The sequence below is a fragment of the Scyliorhinus torazame genome, chromosome 14 (genome assembly GCF_047496885.1).
Source record: "Scyliorhinus torazame isolate Kashiwa2021f chromosome 14, sScyTor2.1, whole genome shotgun sequence".
NCBI lineage: Eukaryota > Metazoa > Chordata > Chondrichthyes > Carcharhiniformes > Scyliorhinidae > Scyliorhinus > Scyliorhinus torazame.
In genome coordinates this window covers 207,094,902-207,111,138 of record NC_092720.1, presented here as the reverse complement: position 1 = coordinate 207,111,138, position 16,237 = coordinate 207,094,902, and the positions used below count along the sequence as shown (strand labels likewise).

General features: G+C 48.7%; 1 protein-coding gene across 4 annotated transcripts; it reads right to left on the bottom strand.

Moving 5' to 3' along the window:
• Window positions 1–440: 440 nt before the first annotated feature.
• Window positions 441–8,393, bottom strand: LOC140390393 (zinc finger and BTB domain-containing protein 26-like). Of its 4 annotated transcripts, none has more exons than XM_072475531.1 (2): window positions 8,372–8,393; window positions 441–2,257 (listed from the first exon to the last, which is right to left on the bottom strand). In XM_072475531.1, exon 2 carries the CDS (start codon window positions 2,239–2,241, stop codon window positions 910–912), a length of 1,332 nt encoding a protein of 443 aa, XP_072331632.1. In that variant the 5' UTR covers window positions 2,242–2,257; window positions 8,372–8,393; the 3' UTR covers window positions 441–909. The 4 variants fall into 4 exon arrangements, with proteins under 4 accessions (XP_072331632.1, XP_072331629.1, XP_072331630.1 ...); XM_072475528.1 differs by lacking the exon at window positions 8,372–8,393 and adding an exon at window positions 8,295–8,329; XM_072475529.1 differs by lacking the exon at window positions 8,372–8,393 and adding an exon at window positions 8,052–8,209.
• Window positions 8,394–16,237: the final 7,844 nt, after the last annotated feature.

The window sequence follows — 16,237 nt, the reverse complement described above, 5'->3', positions numbered from 1 at the left end:
ATTTGTGCACACAAAGGGGTGGTGGAAGTTTGGATCGCTCTTCCACAAATGGCAAATGACGCTGGATCAATTGTTGATTTGGAAACGGAGATTGATCGATTTTTGTTAGCCAAAGGTACTCAGGATTATGGAGTAAAAATCGCACAGATCTATAGGCTCAAGGGGTTGAATGACCTCCTCCTATTCCAGCAGGCGGAGGGCACTTGTATTGTGATAGATGTGGCTGCACCCTGTTCCCCCTCCCTCCAAAGGGCAGTCAGTGGTTCTTTTAACATTGATTACAAGCCACAATGGAGGTGAAAGTTGCGAGGGAGACAACAGGAAACCACTTTCCCTTCTCGTGCAAACTAGATGACTCAGCAGTCAAGCGTGTGCGTGTTTGAGTGAGATTTTGGAGCAACTACCTGCCCCAAGAACAGAAGAGACTACGTGAAAAGCCCTTGGGGAAATAAATCACACTCTGAGGGCGGGCAGTCACCACCGTCCGCCAGGCATTTAATAACCGCGCAACTGAAATGTTAAAAAACAAGATTTCTGCTGCTTTGTTTTAAAATCACAAATTATTTTTTTTTTTGGAATAAAAATATAGATTACATCAAAGAGGTGATTCCTGTCACGCGGACATACAAAAAAAACTGGGAAATGGTGAGAAGACAGGCGATCGGTTCAAAACTCCAGACGGTCGAGACAGACAGAGGAGAATGTGGAGAGAGGGCGAGTTCGGGAGACAGTCTATTGATTGAAAAGATGGGCTGGGATGGAATTTTGTGGAGTTAGTTTGGTGGCTCTACTGCAAAGTTGTCTAAACACGGTGCTTCATTTGTGGGGAGGTGGTGGGATCCAGGGGGAGGGTGAATCGGCGGTGGGGGTATTGAGGGGAGAAGGGGGTGCAGGAGGAAAAATCGACTGCTAAGGCACCACCAGGCTGATTTCGGCGGGCTTGTTCTCCATGTTGCGGGTGGTGGTCTTGCCGTGTTGGTCACGCAGATGGACCCGCAGGGTGCTGTAGTGGGTGAAGCGCATGTCGCAGTAGTTGCAGCAATGGGGCGAGTCGCCATTGTGCACATTCATGTGGTCCTTGAGCGAGCGCTTCTGCGTGAAGGTGCGGCCGCAGATGGCGCAGCAGTACGGCTTGAAGCCGGTGTGCACGTTGATGTGCTGGGCCAGCCGCGCGTTCTTCTTGAAGACCTTGCCGCACAGCAGGCACATGTAGAGCTTGTGGACCACCATGTGGGCGGCCAGGTGCTCGCGGTGCTCAAAGGGGGCGCCGCACTCGGAGCAGAGGCCTGGGCTCCGGGGCGTCTCGCCCTCCTTGGCACCCTGCCCTAGGCCAGAGAGGGATGTGGGGGGTGGCGGTGGCTCCTCGCCTGGCCGGTAGAAGGTTCCGGTGAAGCCGCTGCTGCGGCAATCCTCGCTGGCTGAGCTCTCGTAGTCCTCCTCCTGGAACTCGTCCGAGATCATCACCTCTGACATGTCATAGGGGGCATTGCTGTCGGAGAAGCCCCCCGCACCACCACCCACAGTCGAGTGGATGCCCGGGTCGGGTTCAAGGCCATTGGCGGGCTCCGTTCCGCCACCTGTCGGCGGCCTTTTGCTCACCGGCTCCGGGCACCCTTCCATACAGTCAGCCAACGATTCAACCTTGTGGATGCAGATGTCCTCGGCCCCGCCAAAATCCTCCCGCTGCTCCGACTCCAACTTCACCACGTCGTCCGCCGTCGTCCTCCTCAGACCCTTCTCCTCTGCCGCCCCAATCTCCCAAGATGCCAACCTCTCTGCATCAGGCGCCCGCTCCGAGGAAGTGGCGATCTGCGGCGTGCAGGGCCGATCCTCGGCCCCCACAGCTGGCGGCACGCGAGGCCCGATGCACGGCGACAACGACTGCCGGCACTTTTCCACCACGTGCTCCATCTGGAGGCAGCTGGCCGCCGTCAGGTAGTCCAGGATGTCGTTGAAGGGGAACTCCAGCGTGCCGGTGTAGCAGGAGAGCAGGAGCCGCAGCACGATCTGGGCGCCAGTCATGGGGAAGACCTGCACCTCCTGCGAGGGATTCATGTGGAACTGGTCACGCAGGAAAGGCGAGCAGGCCGCCAGCACCACCCGGTGCCCGGGGAACCGCAGCTGATCCGCCACGATGGTCACGTCGCAGAAACGCTCGTCCATCCGCAGTTGGTTCATCTTCTTCAGAATGGTCACCTCGTGGTTAGGGAAGTGGAACCTCACCACATCGTCAGACGCCATGACTGGGCAGCATGAACTGCAGGAAACAATAACACGGAAAGTTGCATCAGTCAACATCCTGCAACTTACCAAGTATATTTATATTGTCACCAACACAGACGGAATCTTCCAGCTGTGTCTACATAACAAATAAGACGAACATGAGGTTTTGGAGCAGAGGTAGGCCATTCGGCCCATCAAGTATACTCCGCCATTCAATAGATCATGACTGATCTGATATAATCCTCAACTCTACTTTCCCGCCTTACCCCCATAACCCTCAATTGCTTCTCGAATTAAAAATCTGTCTGTCTCAGCCTCCACAGCTCTCTGCAGTAAAGAATTCCACAGATTCACTACCCTCTGAGAGAAGAAATGTCTCCACATCTGTGTCTTAAATGGGCGATCCCTTACTCTTGAGATTATGCCCTTTGGTCATGGACTCTCCCACAAGGGGAAACATCCTCTCAGCATCTACCCTGTCAAGTCCCCTGAGTATCCTATATGTTTCAATAAGGCCGGCTCTCATTCTTCTAAACTCCACGGAGTACAGGCCCAACCTACATGACCTCGCCTCATAAGAAAATCCCTCCATACCCGAGATCAACCTCCTCTTGACTGCCTCCAATGCGAGTATATCTTTCCGGAGATAAGGATATCAAAACTGTTCATAGTATTCCAGCTGTGGTCTAATTGGTGCCTTGCATAGTTTCAGCAAGACTTCCCTATGTGGAGCAGGAGTGGTCCATTCGGCCCTTGAGCCTGATCCGCCATTCAATAAGATCTGATCTTGGACTCAGCTCCACCTTCCTTTCTGCCCCCATAATCTGTGTCAATTAAAAACCTGTCCAACACAGCCTTGAATATATTCAATGACTTGACTTCCACTACTCACTGGGGAAGAGACTCTCTGAGAGAAGAAATTCCTCCTCAGCTCCGTCTTAAATGGAAAACCCCTTATTTTTAAACTGTGCCCCCTACTTCTAGATTCTATCCACCCCACCCCTCCCCCCCCCCCCCCACCCCCACGAGAGGAAACAGCCTCTCAGCATCTACCCTGTCCAGCCCCCACAGAATATCGTATGTTTCAATAAGATCGTCACTCATCCTTCAAAGTGCCAACCTGGCCTGTGCAACTTTTCCTCATACACAACCCCTTCATTCCAGGAATCAGCTGAGTGAACCTTCTCTGAATGTTTCCAAGGCAATTATGTCCCTCTTTTAGGAAGGGGACCAAAACTGTACACAATCCACTTGTTTGCCCAACATCACTGTAAACTCACTCCGCACAGGAAAAGCCTTATCCCTGGGTGAAACATTGCACCCCCTCATCCACCTAACCAGAGGAAGGGGATGTAGCCTGATTCAGTGCACACGGCAGCTCAATGGGCACACTCAGAGCTAATTGGTGGAGGGGGTTATGAAAGGTTTGGGGGAAGTGGTGGAGGAATTGACGGGTCATGGTTAGGGATGGGCCATTGGCGGCAATCTGGGGGTTAAATTAGGATTGGAATTTGTTTTTTTGGGACGGGCTAGAAAATTTGGGTTTGGGGATTTGAAGGGGGTTTAATAATAATAATCTTTATTGTCACAAGTAGGCTTATATTAACATTGCAATGAAGTTACTGTGAAAAGCCCCTAGTCACCACAGTCCGGCGCCTGTTTGGGTACACAGAAGGAGAATTCAGAATGTCCAAATTACCGAACAGCACGTCTTTCAGGACTTGTGGGAGGAAACCGGAGCACTCGGAGAAAACCCACGCAGACACGGGGAGAACGTACAGACTCCGCACAGACAGTGATCCAGCGGGGAATGGAACCTGGGACCCTGGCGCTGTGGAGCCACAGTGTTAATTGGGTTAGGATTGGATTTGGGAATGTTTGGGTGGGGGTTTGGTAGAAAATTTGGGTTATCATAGATCAGAGAATTTACAGGGCAGAAGGAGGCCATTCATCCCATCGAGTCTGCACCAGCCCTTGGAAAGAGCAAGCTATTTAAGCCCACACCTCCTCTCGATCTCTGTAACCCAGTAACACCACCTAAACCTTTTGGACACTGGCAATTTAGCATGGCCAATCCACCTAACCTGCACATCTTTGGACTGTGGGAAGAAACCGGAGCACCCAGAGTAAATCCACGCAGACACGGGAAGAACGTGCAGACTCCGCACACAGTGACCCAAGCCGGGATTCGAACCTGGGACCTGGAGCTGTGAAGCAACAGTGCTAACCACTGTGCTACCATGTCACCTTGAGTTCTGGGCTGCTCGGGTGGTGTTAGGGGTTCAGGACAGGACTAGAGTTTTGGGAGTGGGGTTTGAGATTATAGTTGGATTTTTGGGGATGTTTTGAATTGGGTTTATGATTTGGGGATGTTTTGAGATTGGCAGGATTTAGGCCGTGGGGTTACAGTTTTTGGAGTGGAGTTTTTGTAGGAGTTTGGCTGAGGTGATGATTGGATTTCTCGATCGCGGGGTTCGTGACCCAAGTTTTTACGCTTTTACGATTGGGTGTGGAGATAGAGGCTGCAGTTTTTGAGTGGGGATGGGGAGGGGGCTGTTGTGGGAGTTTGGGGTTTCAGGTTGGATTGGATTGGATTGGATTTGTTTATTGTCACGTGTACCTAGGTACAGTGAAAAGTATTTTTCTGCTAGCAGCTCAACAGATCATTCAGTACATGAGAAGAAAAGGGAATAAAAGAAAATACATAATAGGGCAACACAACATATACAATGTAACTACATAAGCACTGGCATTGGATGAAGCATACAGGGTGTAGTGTTAATGAAGTCAGTCCATAAGAGGATCATTTAGGAGTCTGGTAACAGTGGGGAAGAAGCTGTTTTTGAGTCTGTTCGTGCGTGTTCTCAGACTTCTGTATCTCCTGCCCGATGGAAGAAGTTGGAAGAGTAAGCCGGGTGGAAGGGATCTTTGATTATACTGCCCGCTTTCCCCAGGCAGCGGGAGGTATAGATGGAGTCAATGGAGTTAGGATGAGGGTTGGATTCTGGAGACAGTTGGGGGAGTTGGAGGGTGTGAGGTTAGAGTTTTTGACAAAGGAGGTTTAAGATTAGATTTTGGGGGTATTTTGGGATTGAGGTAGTTCAGAGTTCCGTGCTCGGAGTTCAATGTTTGGGGGTGGTTAGGGGTGGAGTAAGGGCTGGATGTTTTGTAGAGTGTGGGGTTGAAGTTTGGGGATGTTTTGAAGAGTTGGATGTTGGGATGTTTTGGATTTGAGGGTGTGGGGTTAGGGAGTTGTATTTTTGGGATGTTTTGGGATGGGGCAGTTTGAGGGTGTGGGGTTAGGGGTTGTGTTTTGGGATGGGGCAGTTTGAGGGTGTGGGGTTAGGGGTTATGTTTTGGGATGGGGCAGTTTGAGGGTGTGGGGTTAGGGAGTTTATTTTGGGGATGTCTTGGGATTGGGACAGTTTGAGGGTGTGGGGTTAGGGGTTGTGTTTTGGGATGGGGCAGTTTGAGGGTGTGAGGTTAGGGAGTTTATTTTGGGAATATTTTGGGATTGTGGCAGTTTGAGTGTGTGGGGGTAGGGAGTTTATTTTGGGGATGTTTTGGGATTGGGGCAGTTTGAGGGTGTGGGGTCAGGGAGTTTATTTTGGGGATGTTTTGGGATTGGGGCAGTTTGAGGGTGTGGGGTTAGGGAGTTTATTTTGGGAATGTTTTGGGATTGGGGCAGTTTGACGGTGTGGGGTTAGGGGCTGTGTTTTGGGATGGGGCAGTTTGACGGTGTGGGGTTGGGGTTGTGGTTTGGGATGGGGCAGTTTGAGGGTGTGGGGATAGGGAGTTTATTTTGGGAATGTTTTGGGATGGGGCAGTTTGAGAGTGTGGGGTTAGGGGTTGTGTTTTGGGATGGGGCAGTTTGAGGGTGTGGGGTTAGGGGTTGTTTTGGGATGGGGCAGTTTGAGGGTGTGGGGTTAGGGGTTGTTTTGGGAGGGGGCAGTTTGAGGGTGTGGGGTTAGGGGTTGTGTTTTGGGAGGGGGCAGTTTGAGGGTGTGGGGTTAGGGGTTGTGTTTTGGGAGGGGGCAGTTTGAGGGTCTGGGGGTAGGGGCTGTGTTTTGGGAGGGGGCAGTTTGAGGGTGTGGGGGTTAGGGGTTGTGTTTTGGGAGGGGGCAGTTTGAGGGTCTGGGGTTAGGGGTTGTGTTTTGGGATTGGGGCAGTTTGAGGGTGTGGGGGTTAGGGGTTGTGTTTTGGGAGGGGGCAGTTTGAGGGTGTGGGGTTAGGGGTTGTGTTTTGGGATGGGGCAGTTTGAGGGTGTGGGGTTAGGGGTTGTTTTGGGATTGGGGCAGTTTGAGGGTGTGGGGGTAGGGGTTTTGTTTTGGGATTGGGGCAGTTTGAGGGTGTGGGGTTAGGGGTTGTGTTTTGGGAGGGGGCAGTTTGAAGGTGTGGGGGTAGGGTTGTGTTTTGTGAGGGGGCAGTTTGAGGGTGTGGGGTTAGGGGTTGTGTTTTGGGAGGGGGCAGTTTGAGGGTGTGGGGGTAGGGGTTGTGTTTTGGGAGGGGGCAGTTTGAGGGTGTGGGGTTAGGGGTTGTGTTTTGGGAGGGGCAGTTTGAGGGTGTGGGGTTAGGGGTTGTGTTTTGGGAGGGGGCAGTTTGAGGGTGTGGGGGTAGGGGTTGTGTTTTGGGAGGGGGCAGTTTGAGGGTGTGGGGTTAGGGGTTGTGTTTTGGGAGGGGGCAGTTTGAGGGTGTGGGGTTAGGGGTTGTGTTTTGGGAGGGGGCAGTTTGAGGGTGTGGGGGTAGGGGTTGTGTTTTGGGAGGGGGCAGTTTGAGGGTGTGGGGTTAGGGGTTGTGTTTTGGGAGGGGGCAGTTTGAGGGTGTGGGGGTAGGGGTTGTGTTTTGGGAGGGGGCAGTTTGAGGGTGTGGGGTTAGGAGTTGTGTTTTGGGAGGGGGCAGTTTGAGGGTGTGGGGTTAGGGGTTGTGTTTTGGGAGGGGGCAGTTTGAGGGTGTGGGGGTAGGGGTTGTGTTTTGGGAGGGGGCAGTTTGAGGGTGTGGGGTTAGGAGTTGTGTTTTGGGAGGGGGCAGTTTGAGGGTGTGGGGTTAGGGGTTGTGTTTTGGGAGGGGGCAGTTTGAGGGTGTGGGGGTAGGGGTTGTGTTTTGGGAGGGGGCAGTTTAAGGGTGTGGGGTTAGGGGTTGTGTTTTGGGAGGGGGCAGTTTGAGGGTGTGGGGTTAGGGGTTGTGTTTTGGGAGGGGGCAGTTTGAGGGTGTTCGGAGTGAAGGGGGAGGTTAGGATTGAGGGTGAATTTTGGGGGTGTTTTTAAGGGTTGGGGCGGTGGAGTTGGGCTGAGACTGGAGGCTCTGAGTGGGGGGTTTGGGGGTATTTGGGGGGGGGGGTTTGGGGGTATTTGGGAGGGGTTTGGGGGTATTTGGGGGGGGGTTTGGGGGTATTTGGGGGGGGGGGTTTGGGGGTATTTGGGAGGGGTTTGGGGGTATTTGGGGGGGGGGTTTGGGGGTATTTGGGGGGGGGTTTGGGGGTATTTGGGGGGGGGGTTTGGGGGTATTTGGGGGGGGGGGTTTGGGGGTATTTGGGGGGGGGTTTGGGGGTATTTGGGGGGGGGGTTTGGGGGTATTTGGGGGGGGGGGTTTGGGGGTATTTGGGGGGGGGGGGTTGGTGGGGATTTGGGGGGGTGGGGCTGCTGGGAGGTTTCTGGTCCGGTCCTCCCGCTCCCGGGGCCGCCCCGGCGACGCTGCGACTCGAGCCCCGGGGCTGCGGCCTAGGCGGGTGCGGGCGGCAGGACGTCCGGGGCAGAGGGTTGGGGGCGGGGGGCGGGGGGGGGTGAAGCCCCCGGGTCTCCCTCCCGGCTCCCCGCCCCGCCGCGACTCACCGGCTCCCGGGCTCCGAGTTACCGCAGTCCCCGGCGGGTGGCCGACCGATAGCCTGGGCCCCAACTCCCGGCGACAGGAGGAGACGGCCGACCAGCCGCCGCCCCGGAGTTCCCACCTCCCGGCACGCGAGCACACTGGCACTGGCTGGAACCCCTGGCACGCGAGCTCACTGGCACTGGCTGGAACCCCTGGCACGCGATCCCTCCGTCACGCGACCACCCCTGGCACCCGATCACTCTTACTCTGACTCTCTGTGCCACATTGCCAGTGGGTTACATTGGTATTGGGCCGCACTACACAGAATATCTGTCACTGATACCTCTGTCACTGGATGTCACTGTCACTGGAATCCTCTGTCACTGATATCTCTGTAACGTGATAGCTCTGTCACTGGATAGTTCTGTCACTGATATCTAAGTCACTGGATATCTCTGACACTCTAACCCTCTGTCACTGGAACCGACTGGCAGTCAACTGGCTGGCACTGGATCTCTCTGCCACTGCATTGTTCCGTCACTGGAACCCTCTGGCACTGGATCACTCTGCCAACTTATCACTGGCAGGCCCTGGAATTATAAGACCATATGACAATAAGACATAGGAGCAGAATTAGGCCACTCGGCCCAATGAATCTGCTTCGCCATTCAATCATGGCTGATATTTTCTCAACCTCATTCTCCTGCCTTCTCCCCATAACCCCTGATCCCCTTATTAATCAACAACCTATCTCTGTCTTAAAGACACTCAGTGATTTGGCCTCCACAGCCCTCTGCGGCAGAGTTCCACAGATTCACCACCCTCTGGCTGAAGAAATTCCTTGTCATCTCTGTTTTAAAGGATCATCCCTTTAGTCTGAGATGGTGTCCTCTGGTTCTAGTTTTTCCTACGGGTGGAAACATCCTCTCCACGTCCACTCTATCCAGGCCTCGCAGTACCTTGTAAGTTTCAATAAGATCTCCTCTCATCCTTCTCAACTCTAACGAATACAGTCCCAGAGTCCTCAAACGTTCCTCCGACAAGTTCTTCATTCCAGGGATCATTCTTGTGAACCTCCTCTGGACCCTTTCCAAGGCCAGCACATCCTTCCTTAGATATTACATAGATTACATAGAACATACAGTGCAGAAGGAGGCCATTCGGCCCATCGAGTCTGCACCGACCCACATTAATCCCTCACTTCCACCTTATCCCCGCAACCCAATAACCCCTCCCAACCCTTATGGACACTACGGGTAATTTAGCATGGCCAATCCACCTAACCTGCACGTCTTTGGACTGTGGGAGGAAACCGGAGCACCCGGAGGAAACCCACGCGGACACGGGGAGAACGTGCAAACTCCGCACAGACAGTGACCCAGCGGGGAATCGAACCTGGGACCCTGGCGCTGTGAAGCCACAGTGCTAATCACTTGTGCTACCGTGCTGCCCATGGGGCCCAAAACTGCTCACAATACTCCAAATGGGGTCTGAGCAGAGCCTTATACAGCCTGGTCTTGTATTTTAACCCTCTTGACATGAATGCTAACATTGCATTTACCTTCTTAACTGCTAACTGAACCTGCACATTAACCTTAAGAGAATTGTGAACAAGGACTCCCAAGTCACTTTGTGCTTCTGATTTCCTAAGCATTTCCCCATTTGGAAAATAGTCTATGCCTAAATTCATCCTTCCAAAGTGCATAACCTCACACTTTTGTATTTCATTTGCCACTTCATTGCCCACTCTCCCAGCTTGTCCAAGTCCTTCTGCAGCCCCCTTCCTTCCTCAATACTACCTGTCCCTCTACAGATCTTTGTATCATCTGCAAACTTGGCAACAGTGCCTTCAGTACCTTCTTCCAGATCATTAATGTATATTGTGAAAAGTTGTGGTCCCAGCACAGACCCCTGAGGCACACCACTAGTCACCGGCTGCCATCCTGAAAAAGACTCCGATGTCCCCACTCTCTGCCTTCTGCCAGTCAGCCAATCCTCTATCCATGCCAGGATCTTTCCCTTAACACCATGGTCTCTTAACTTATTTAACAGTCTCCTATGTGGCACCTTGTCAAAGGCCTTCTGGAAATCTAAATAAATCCACTGGTTCTCCTTTGTCTAACTTCAGCCACGGTCGCACCTGGATATCTCTGGCACTGCATCTCGCTGGTGCTCCGTCTCTTTCAGTCCACTTGTATCACATTCGCACTAACTATTGGATGGTTCTCTCACACACAATCTGTCCCTATCACTGGGTGTGTCCATCAGTGGATGCCTTTTGTCACTTTTCAATGAGGTGACTCCAGCACACTAACACTGGGTAGCTCTGGGATCCAATTCCGCTGGCAATGTATTGCTCTGGCTCTTGATCCTCTGTCACATGAGAATGAATATATCTGACACTGGAACGTTCCAACATGATTGCACTTGGTTCAGGATATTTAATACTGGATCACTTTTGAATTGGATTGTTCTGGTGCTTGACGCTGTAGTTACTGGCAACACTTCAACTCCACAAATATACAAATACTGAGGCAACAAACCCACCGGTTGATTGTATTTTCATTTGCTCCAACCACTGACCAGTTATAAATTGGTAAAATTATGTTTCAATAGTTATTGCTCAATTAAAAGTTCTTTAAGTTGATAATATGGCAGAATGAAATATTAGACTTGCTGATAGAGCCCCCTCAGTAGCAGTTCCAGCAAAAGCTTTGGCTCAATTGGTAGCAGATTTCATGGGGTCAAACCAGACACAAATCCGGAAATTCGGCACATACAGATGAGGGTGATTTATAATTAACCCGATTTTTCAGATCAGTAACAATCCTGTTCTCAGCGTGTTTCAGTTTCGTAACAATTTTGTTCCCACTTTGTCTGAGAGAAGAAACAATCTTCTTCTGTATTTGAAATCAGTAACAATCCTGTTCCAATTTGGAGATGAGTAACAATCCTGTTCCATGTTGGAGATTAGTAACAATCCTGCTTCCCTTTGTCTGAGATTAGTAATAATCCTATTCCGTGTTGAAGATTAGTAACAATCCCGTTTCATGTTGGAGATCAGCAACAACCCTGTTCTGTGTTTGAGATTAGGAACAATCCTCTTCCCCCTGCCTGACATTAGTAACAATCGTATTCCATGTTGGAGATTAGTAACAAGCCGATTTGGTGTTTCAGATTAGTAACAATCCAGTTCCGTGTTGGAGATTAGTAACAATCCTGTTTGGTGTTTGAGATTAGCAACAATCTTGTTTCCCCACTGTGTCTGAGATTCGTAAACATCCTGTTCAGTGTTTGAGATTAGTAACAATCCTGCTTCCCCGTGTCTGAGATTAGTAACAATCCTGTTTCCTCACTGTGTCTGAGATTAGTAAAAATCCTGTTCAGTGTTTGAGATTAGTAACAATCCTGTTTCCTCACTGTGTCTGAGATTAGTAAAAATCCTGCTCAGCATTTGAGATTAGTAACAATTCTGCTTCCCCAAGTTTGAGATTAGTAATAATCCTGTCCCATGTTGAAGATTAGTAACAATCCTGTTTCATGTTGGAGATTAGCAACAATCCTGTTCTGTGTTTGTGATTATGAACAATCCTGTTCCCCCTGTGCCTGAGATTATTAACACTCCTGTTCCGTGTTGGAGATCAATAACAATCCTGTTTGGTGTTTGAGATTAATAACAATCCTGTTCTTTGCTGGAGTTTAGTAACAACCCTGTTCCCCCATGCCTGAGATTAGTAATAATCCAGATCTTGTTTGAGATTAGTAACAATCATGTTCCCTTGTGCCTTAAATTAGTAACAATCCTGCCCCCTGTGTTGGAGATTAGTGACAATCCTGTCCTGTGTAGGAGAATATAACAATCCCATTCAGTGTTTGAGATTAGTAACAATCCTGTTCGGTGTTGGAGATTAGTAGCCATCCTGTTCCATGATAGGGATTATGACAACCTTGTTTAGTGTATGAGATTAGTAACAATCCTGTTCTATGATTGAGATTAGTAACAATATGGTTCAGTATTGAGATTAGTAACAATACGGTTTGGTGTTTGAGGTTAGTAACAATCTTTTTTGGTGTTAGACATTAATGAAAATTCTGTTTGTGTTTGAGGTGAGTAAAAAATGCTGTTCTGTAGTAATAATCCTATTCCCAGCATGTTTGACAAGACTAACAATCCTGATCCCACTGTATTTGGGATTAGCGAGAATCCTGGTTGATGTTTGAGATTAGTAATAATCCTGTTCCGTGTTTGAGATCAGTAATAATCCTGTTCTGTATATGAGATTAGCAACAATCCTGTCTGCTGTCTGAGATGAGTAAGAATCCTGTTCTGAGCAGCATGGTGGTGCAGTGGGTAGCACTGCAGCCTCACGGTGCCAAGGTCCCAGGTTCGATCCCAGCTCTGGGTCACTGTCCTTGTGGAGTTTGTACATTCTCCCCGTGTTTGCGTGGGTTTCACCCCCACAACCCAAAGATGTGCAGGGTGGGTGGATTGGCCACGCTAAATTGCCCCTTAATTGGAAAAATGAATTGGGTACTCTAAATTTATTGAAAAAAAACAATCCCGTTCTGTATTTGAGATCAGTAATAATCCTGTTCCATGTATGAGATTAGTAACAATCCTGTTACCTGTCTGAGATTAGTAACAATCCTATTCTGTGCTCTAGATTAGTAACAACCATGTTCCCTGTTTGAGATTAGTAACAATTATTTTCCTAGCATGTTTCAGACGACTAACAATTCTGTTCCCATTTTTTATGGGATTAGTGACAATCCTGTTCGATGTTGAGATTAACAATCCTGAACCCATTTTATATGGGATTAGTGACAATCCTGTTCGATGTTGAGATTAGTAACAATCCCGTTCTGTGTCTCCTGTTTCATGTTTGAGATGAGTAACAATCATGTCCCCATGTGTTTTCGATCAGTAACAATCCTTTTCCGACAGTTTGAGATTAGTAACGATCATGTTCTCACAGTTCTTGAGATTAGTAACATGCCTGTTCTGTGTCTGAGATTTGTAGCAAACCTGTTCTGTTGATGAGATTAATAACAATCCTGTTCTCTGTCCTAGATTAGTAACAGTCCTGTTCTCACATGTTTGAGATGAGCAACAATCCTGTTCCCTCTGTACTTGAGATTATTGCAAAATCTGTTTCATGGTTGAGATGAGTAACAATTGTGTTCCCAATTTCCATACTAGTAACAATCCTGTTCACAATGTGTTTGAGATTACCAACAATCCTGTTCCCATTTTATATGGGATTAGTGGCAATCCTTTTGATGTTTGAGATTGTCGCAATTCTGTTCTGTGTCTCGGATTAGAAAGAATCCTGTTTTGTGTTTGAGATGAGTAACAATCATGTTCTCATATATTTTCGATCAGTAAAAATCCCTTTCCTACAGTTTGAGATTAGTAACAATTGTGTTCCCACAATTCCTGAGAATAGTAATATTCCTATTCCATGCCTGAGATTAGTAACATTTCTGTTCAGTGTCTCAAATTAGTAGCAAACCTGTTCTGTTTATGAGATTAGTAACAATCCTGTTCTGTGTCCTAGATTAGTAACAGTCCTGTTTCCGCTCTGTTTGAGATTTGTAACAATCCTGTTCCCTCTGTATTTGAGATTATTGCAAAATGTATTCCTTGTTTGAGCTGAGTAACAATTGTGTTTCTAGTATTCCTTGTTTGGGCTGAGTAACAATTGTGTTTCTAGTTTTGAGTTTAGTAACAATCTTGTTCACACCGTGTTTGAGGTTAGATGCAATTTTATCAACATAGTTTTAGATGAGAAACAATCCTTTCTTATAGTTTTTGTGATTAATAACAATCCTGTTCCCATGTGTTTTCTATTAGTAACAATCCTAAGCCCACCATTTGAGATTATTATCAATTACTTTCCCACAGTTTTTGAGATTAGTGATGGTCCTATTTCGTATCTGAGATTAGTGACAATCCTGTTCCATGTTTGAGGTTAGTAAGCAATGCTTTTCTGTATTTTAGATTAAGAACAATCCTATTCCCAATGTGTTTGATATTACTAACAATCCTGATCCCATTATATTTGGGATCAGTGACAATCCTATTCGATATTTGTGATTAGTAATAATTCTGTTCTGTGTTTGAGATTAGGAGCAATCCAGTTCTGTGCCTGTAAATTAGTAACAATCCTGTACTGTGTCCTAGATTAGTAATAATCCTGTTCCATGATTGAGATTAGTAGCAATTCTGTTGCTTGTCCTAGATTAGTAACAATCCATTCCATATCTGAGATTAGCAACAATCCATTTCATAGAATTTACAGTGCAGAAGGAGGCCATTCGGCCCATCGAGTCTGCACCGGCTCTTGGAAAGAGCACCCTACCCAAGGTCAACACCTCCACCCTATCCCCATAACCCAGTAACCCCACCGAACACTAAGGGCAATTTTGGACACTAAGGGCAATTTGTCATGGCCAATCCACCTAACCTGCACATCTTTGGACTGTGGGAGGAAACCGGAGCACCCGGAAGAAACCCACGCACACACGGGGAGAACGTGCAGACTCCACACAGACAGCGACCCAAGCCGGAATCGAACCTGGGACCCTGGAGCTGTGAAGCAATTGTGCTATCCACAATGCTACCATGCTGCCCTTAAGCACATATATTTCTATGTCTGAGGTTGGTAACAGTCCTGTGCCGTGTCAGAGGTTACTAAAAATCCATTTCCGTATTTGAGATTAGCAACAATCCTGTTCCATGTTTGTCATTAGTACCAATTATTCCGCCACTCTTGGAAAGTGAGCAGTCAATTCTAGCCCCACGTGCCACGGAGTCACAACACAAATGAATGAACCAATAATTTCTTATAAAAATTCCCGTCTTTAACAAGGTCTTTAAGGAATTCTATGTGATGTTGTACAGGTGTGAGCCACCTCGGAGAGACCGGGAGATCCAGGAATTTCTGGATGGGCTGGAGTACCCGAGGTTAGGGGAGGGGGCAGGGCTACATTAGAAGGGGCGATAGTGGAGCAGGAAATAAAAGATGCGATTGGGAAGATGCAGTGGGGGAAGGTGGCAGGGCCGAATGGGTTTCCGGTGGAATATTATTAAAAAATTCAAGGATAAGCTGGCACCCCTGAGGGTGGGGATGTTTGAGGAGATGATAGGGAAGGGGGTGTTGCCACAAACTTTGGGGCAGGCATTGATTTCCTTGTTTCTTAAAAAAGATAAGGATCCAATGAAGTATGGGTCGTAGAAGCCCAAATCACTTTTGGGTTGGGGGTAGGGTCAAGGGAAATGCCGATTCGGGAGAACCACAGATTTGAGCCAGGGAAGTGGGATGGAAATTTTCAGAGAAGGGAATTAGGACACTAAAAGATTTGTTTCTTGGGGGTCGGTTTGCAGGATTGAATGAGCTGGGAGTGAAGTATGGGCTGGAACAGGGGGAAATGTTTCGATACATGCAGGTTTGAGACTTTGCCAAGAAGGAGATACGGAGCTTCCTGGTGGAGCCGGCCTCCACATTGCTGGAGGAGGTGCTGATGCCAGGGGCTCTGTGAGGGGGTAGAAGGTGTGCGTGAACATTATGGCGAGGGCCCCGCAAAGGACTTTCATAGGTTTTAGTCCTATCCAAAGCTGGAGGATTACTGAAAGGAATCTCTAAAGTGGTGCATGTGAAACTGGACCCGGGCCCTCTGGAGGTCATATTCGGGGTGTCGGACCAGCTGGGGTTGGAAACGGGTGAGGAGGCAGATGGTGTAGACTTCACCTCGTTGATTGCCCGAAGGCGGATCCTGTTGGGATGGAGATCAACCTCTCCACCCTGTGCCCTTGGTGTGGTGGAGGGAGCTGCTGGAATTCTTGACGCTTGAGAAGGTTAAGTTTGAACTGAGGGGAAGAATGGAGGGGTTTTACAATTCATGGGCGTTATTCATTATGCACTTTCGAAAATTGGATTACATCGAACATTTGGGGGGGTGGATCGGCGGGTTGGGGGAGGGGGACTGTATGTGTTAATGGTGATTGTGGGGGATTCCCGATTCCTTTTTTAATATGTTAACATGCGGGCTGTTGTTGGGGGGTTGGGTGGGAGGATTGGATTGTTGTTAGTGATATGCGGATTGACATTGCATTCGTTATTGATTATTGTTTGTTAGTGGGTGTAAATTTGGAAGAAATTGTGAAAAAGGAGAATAAAAAATATTTTGTTTAAAAATTCCCGTATTT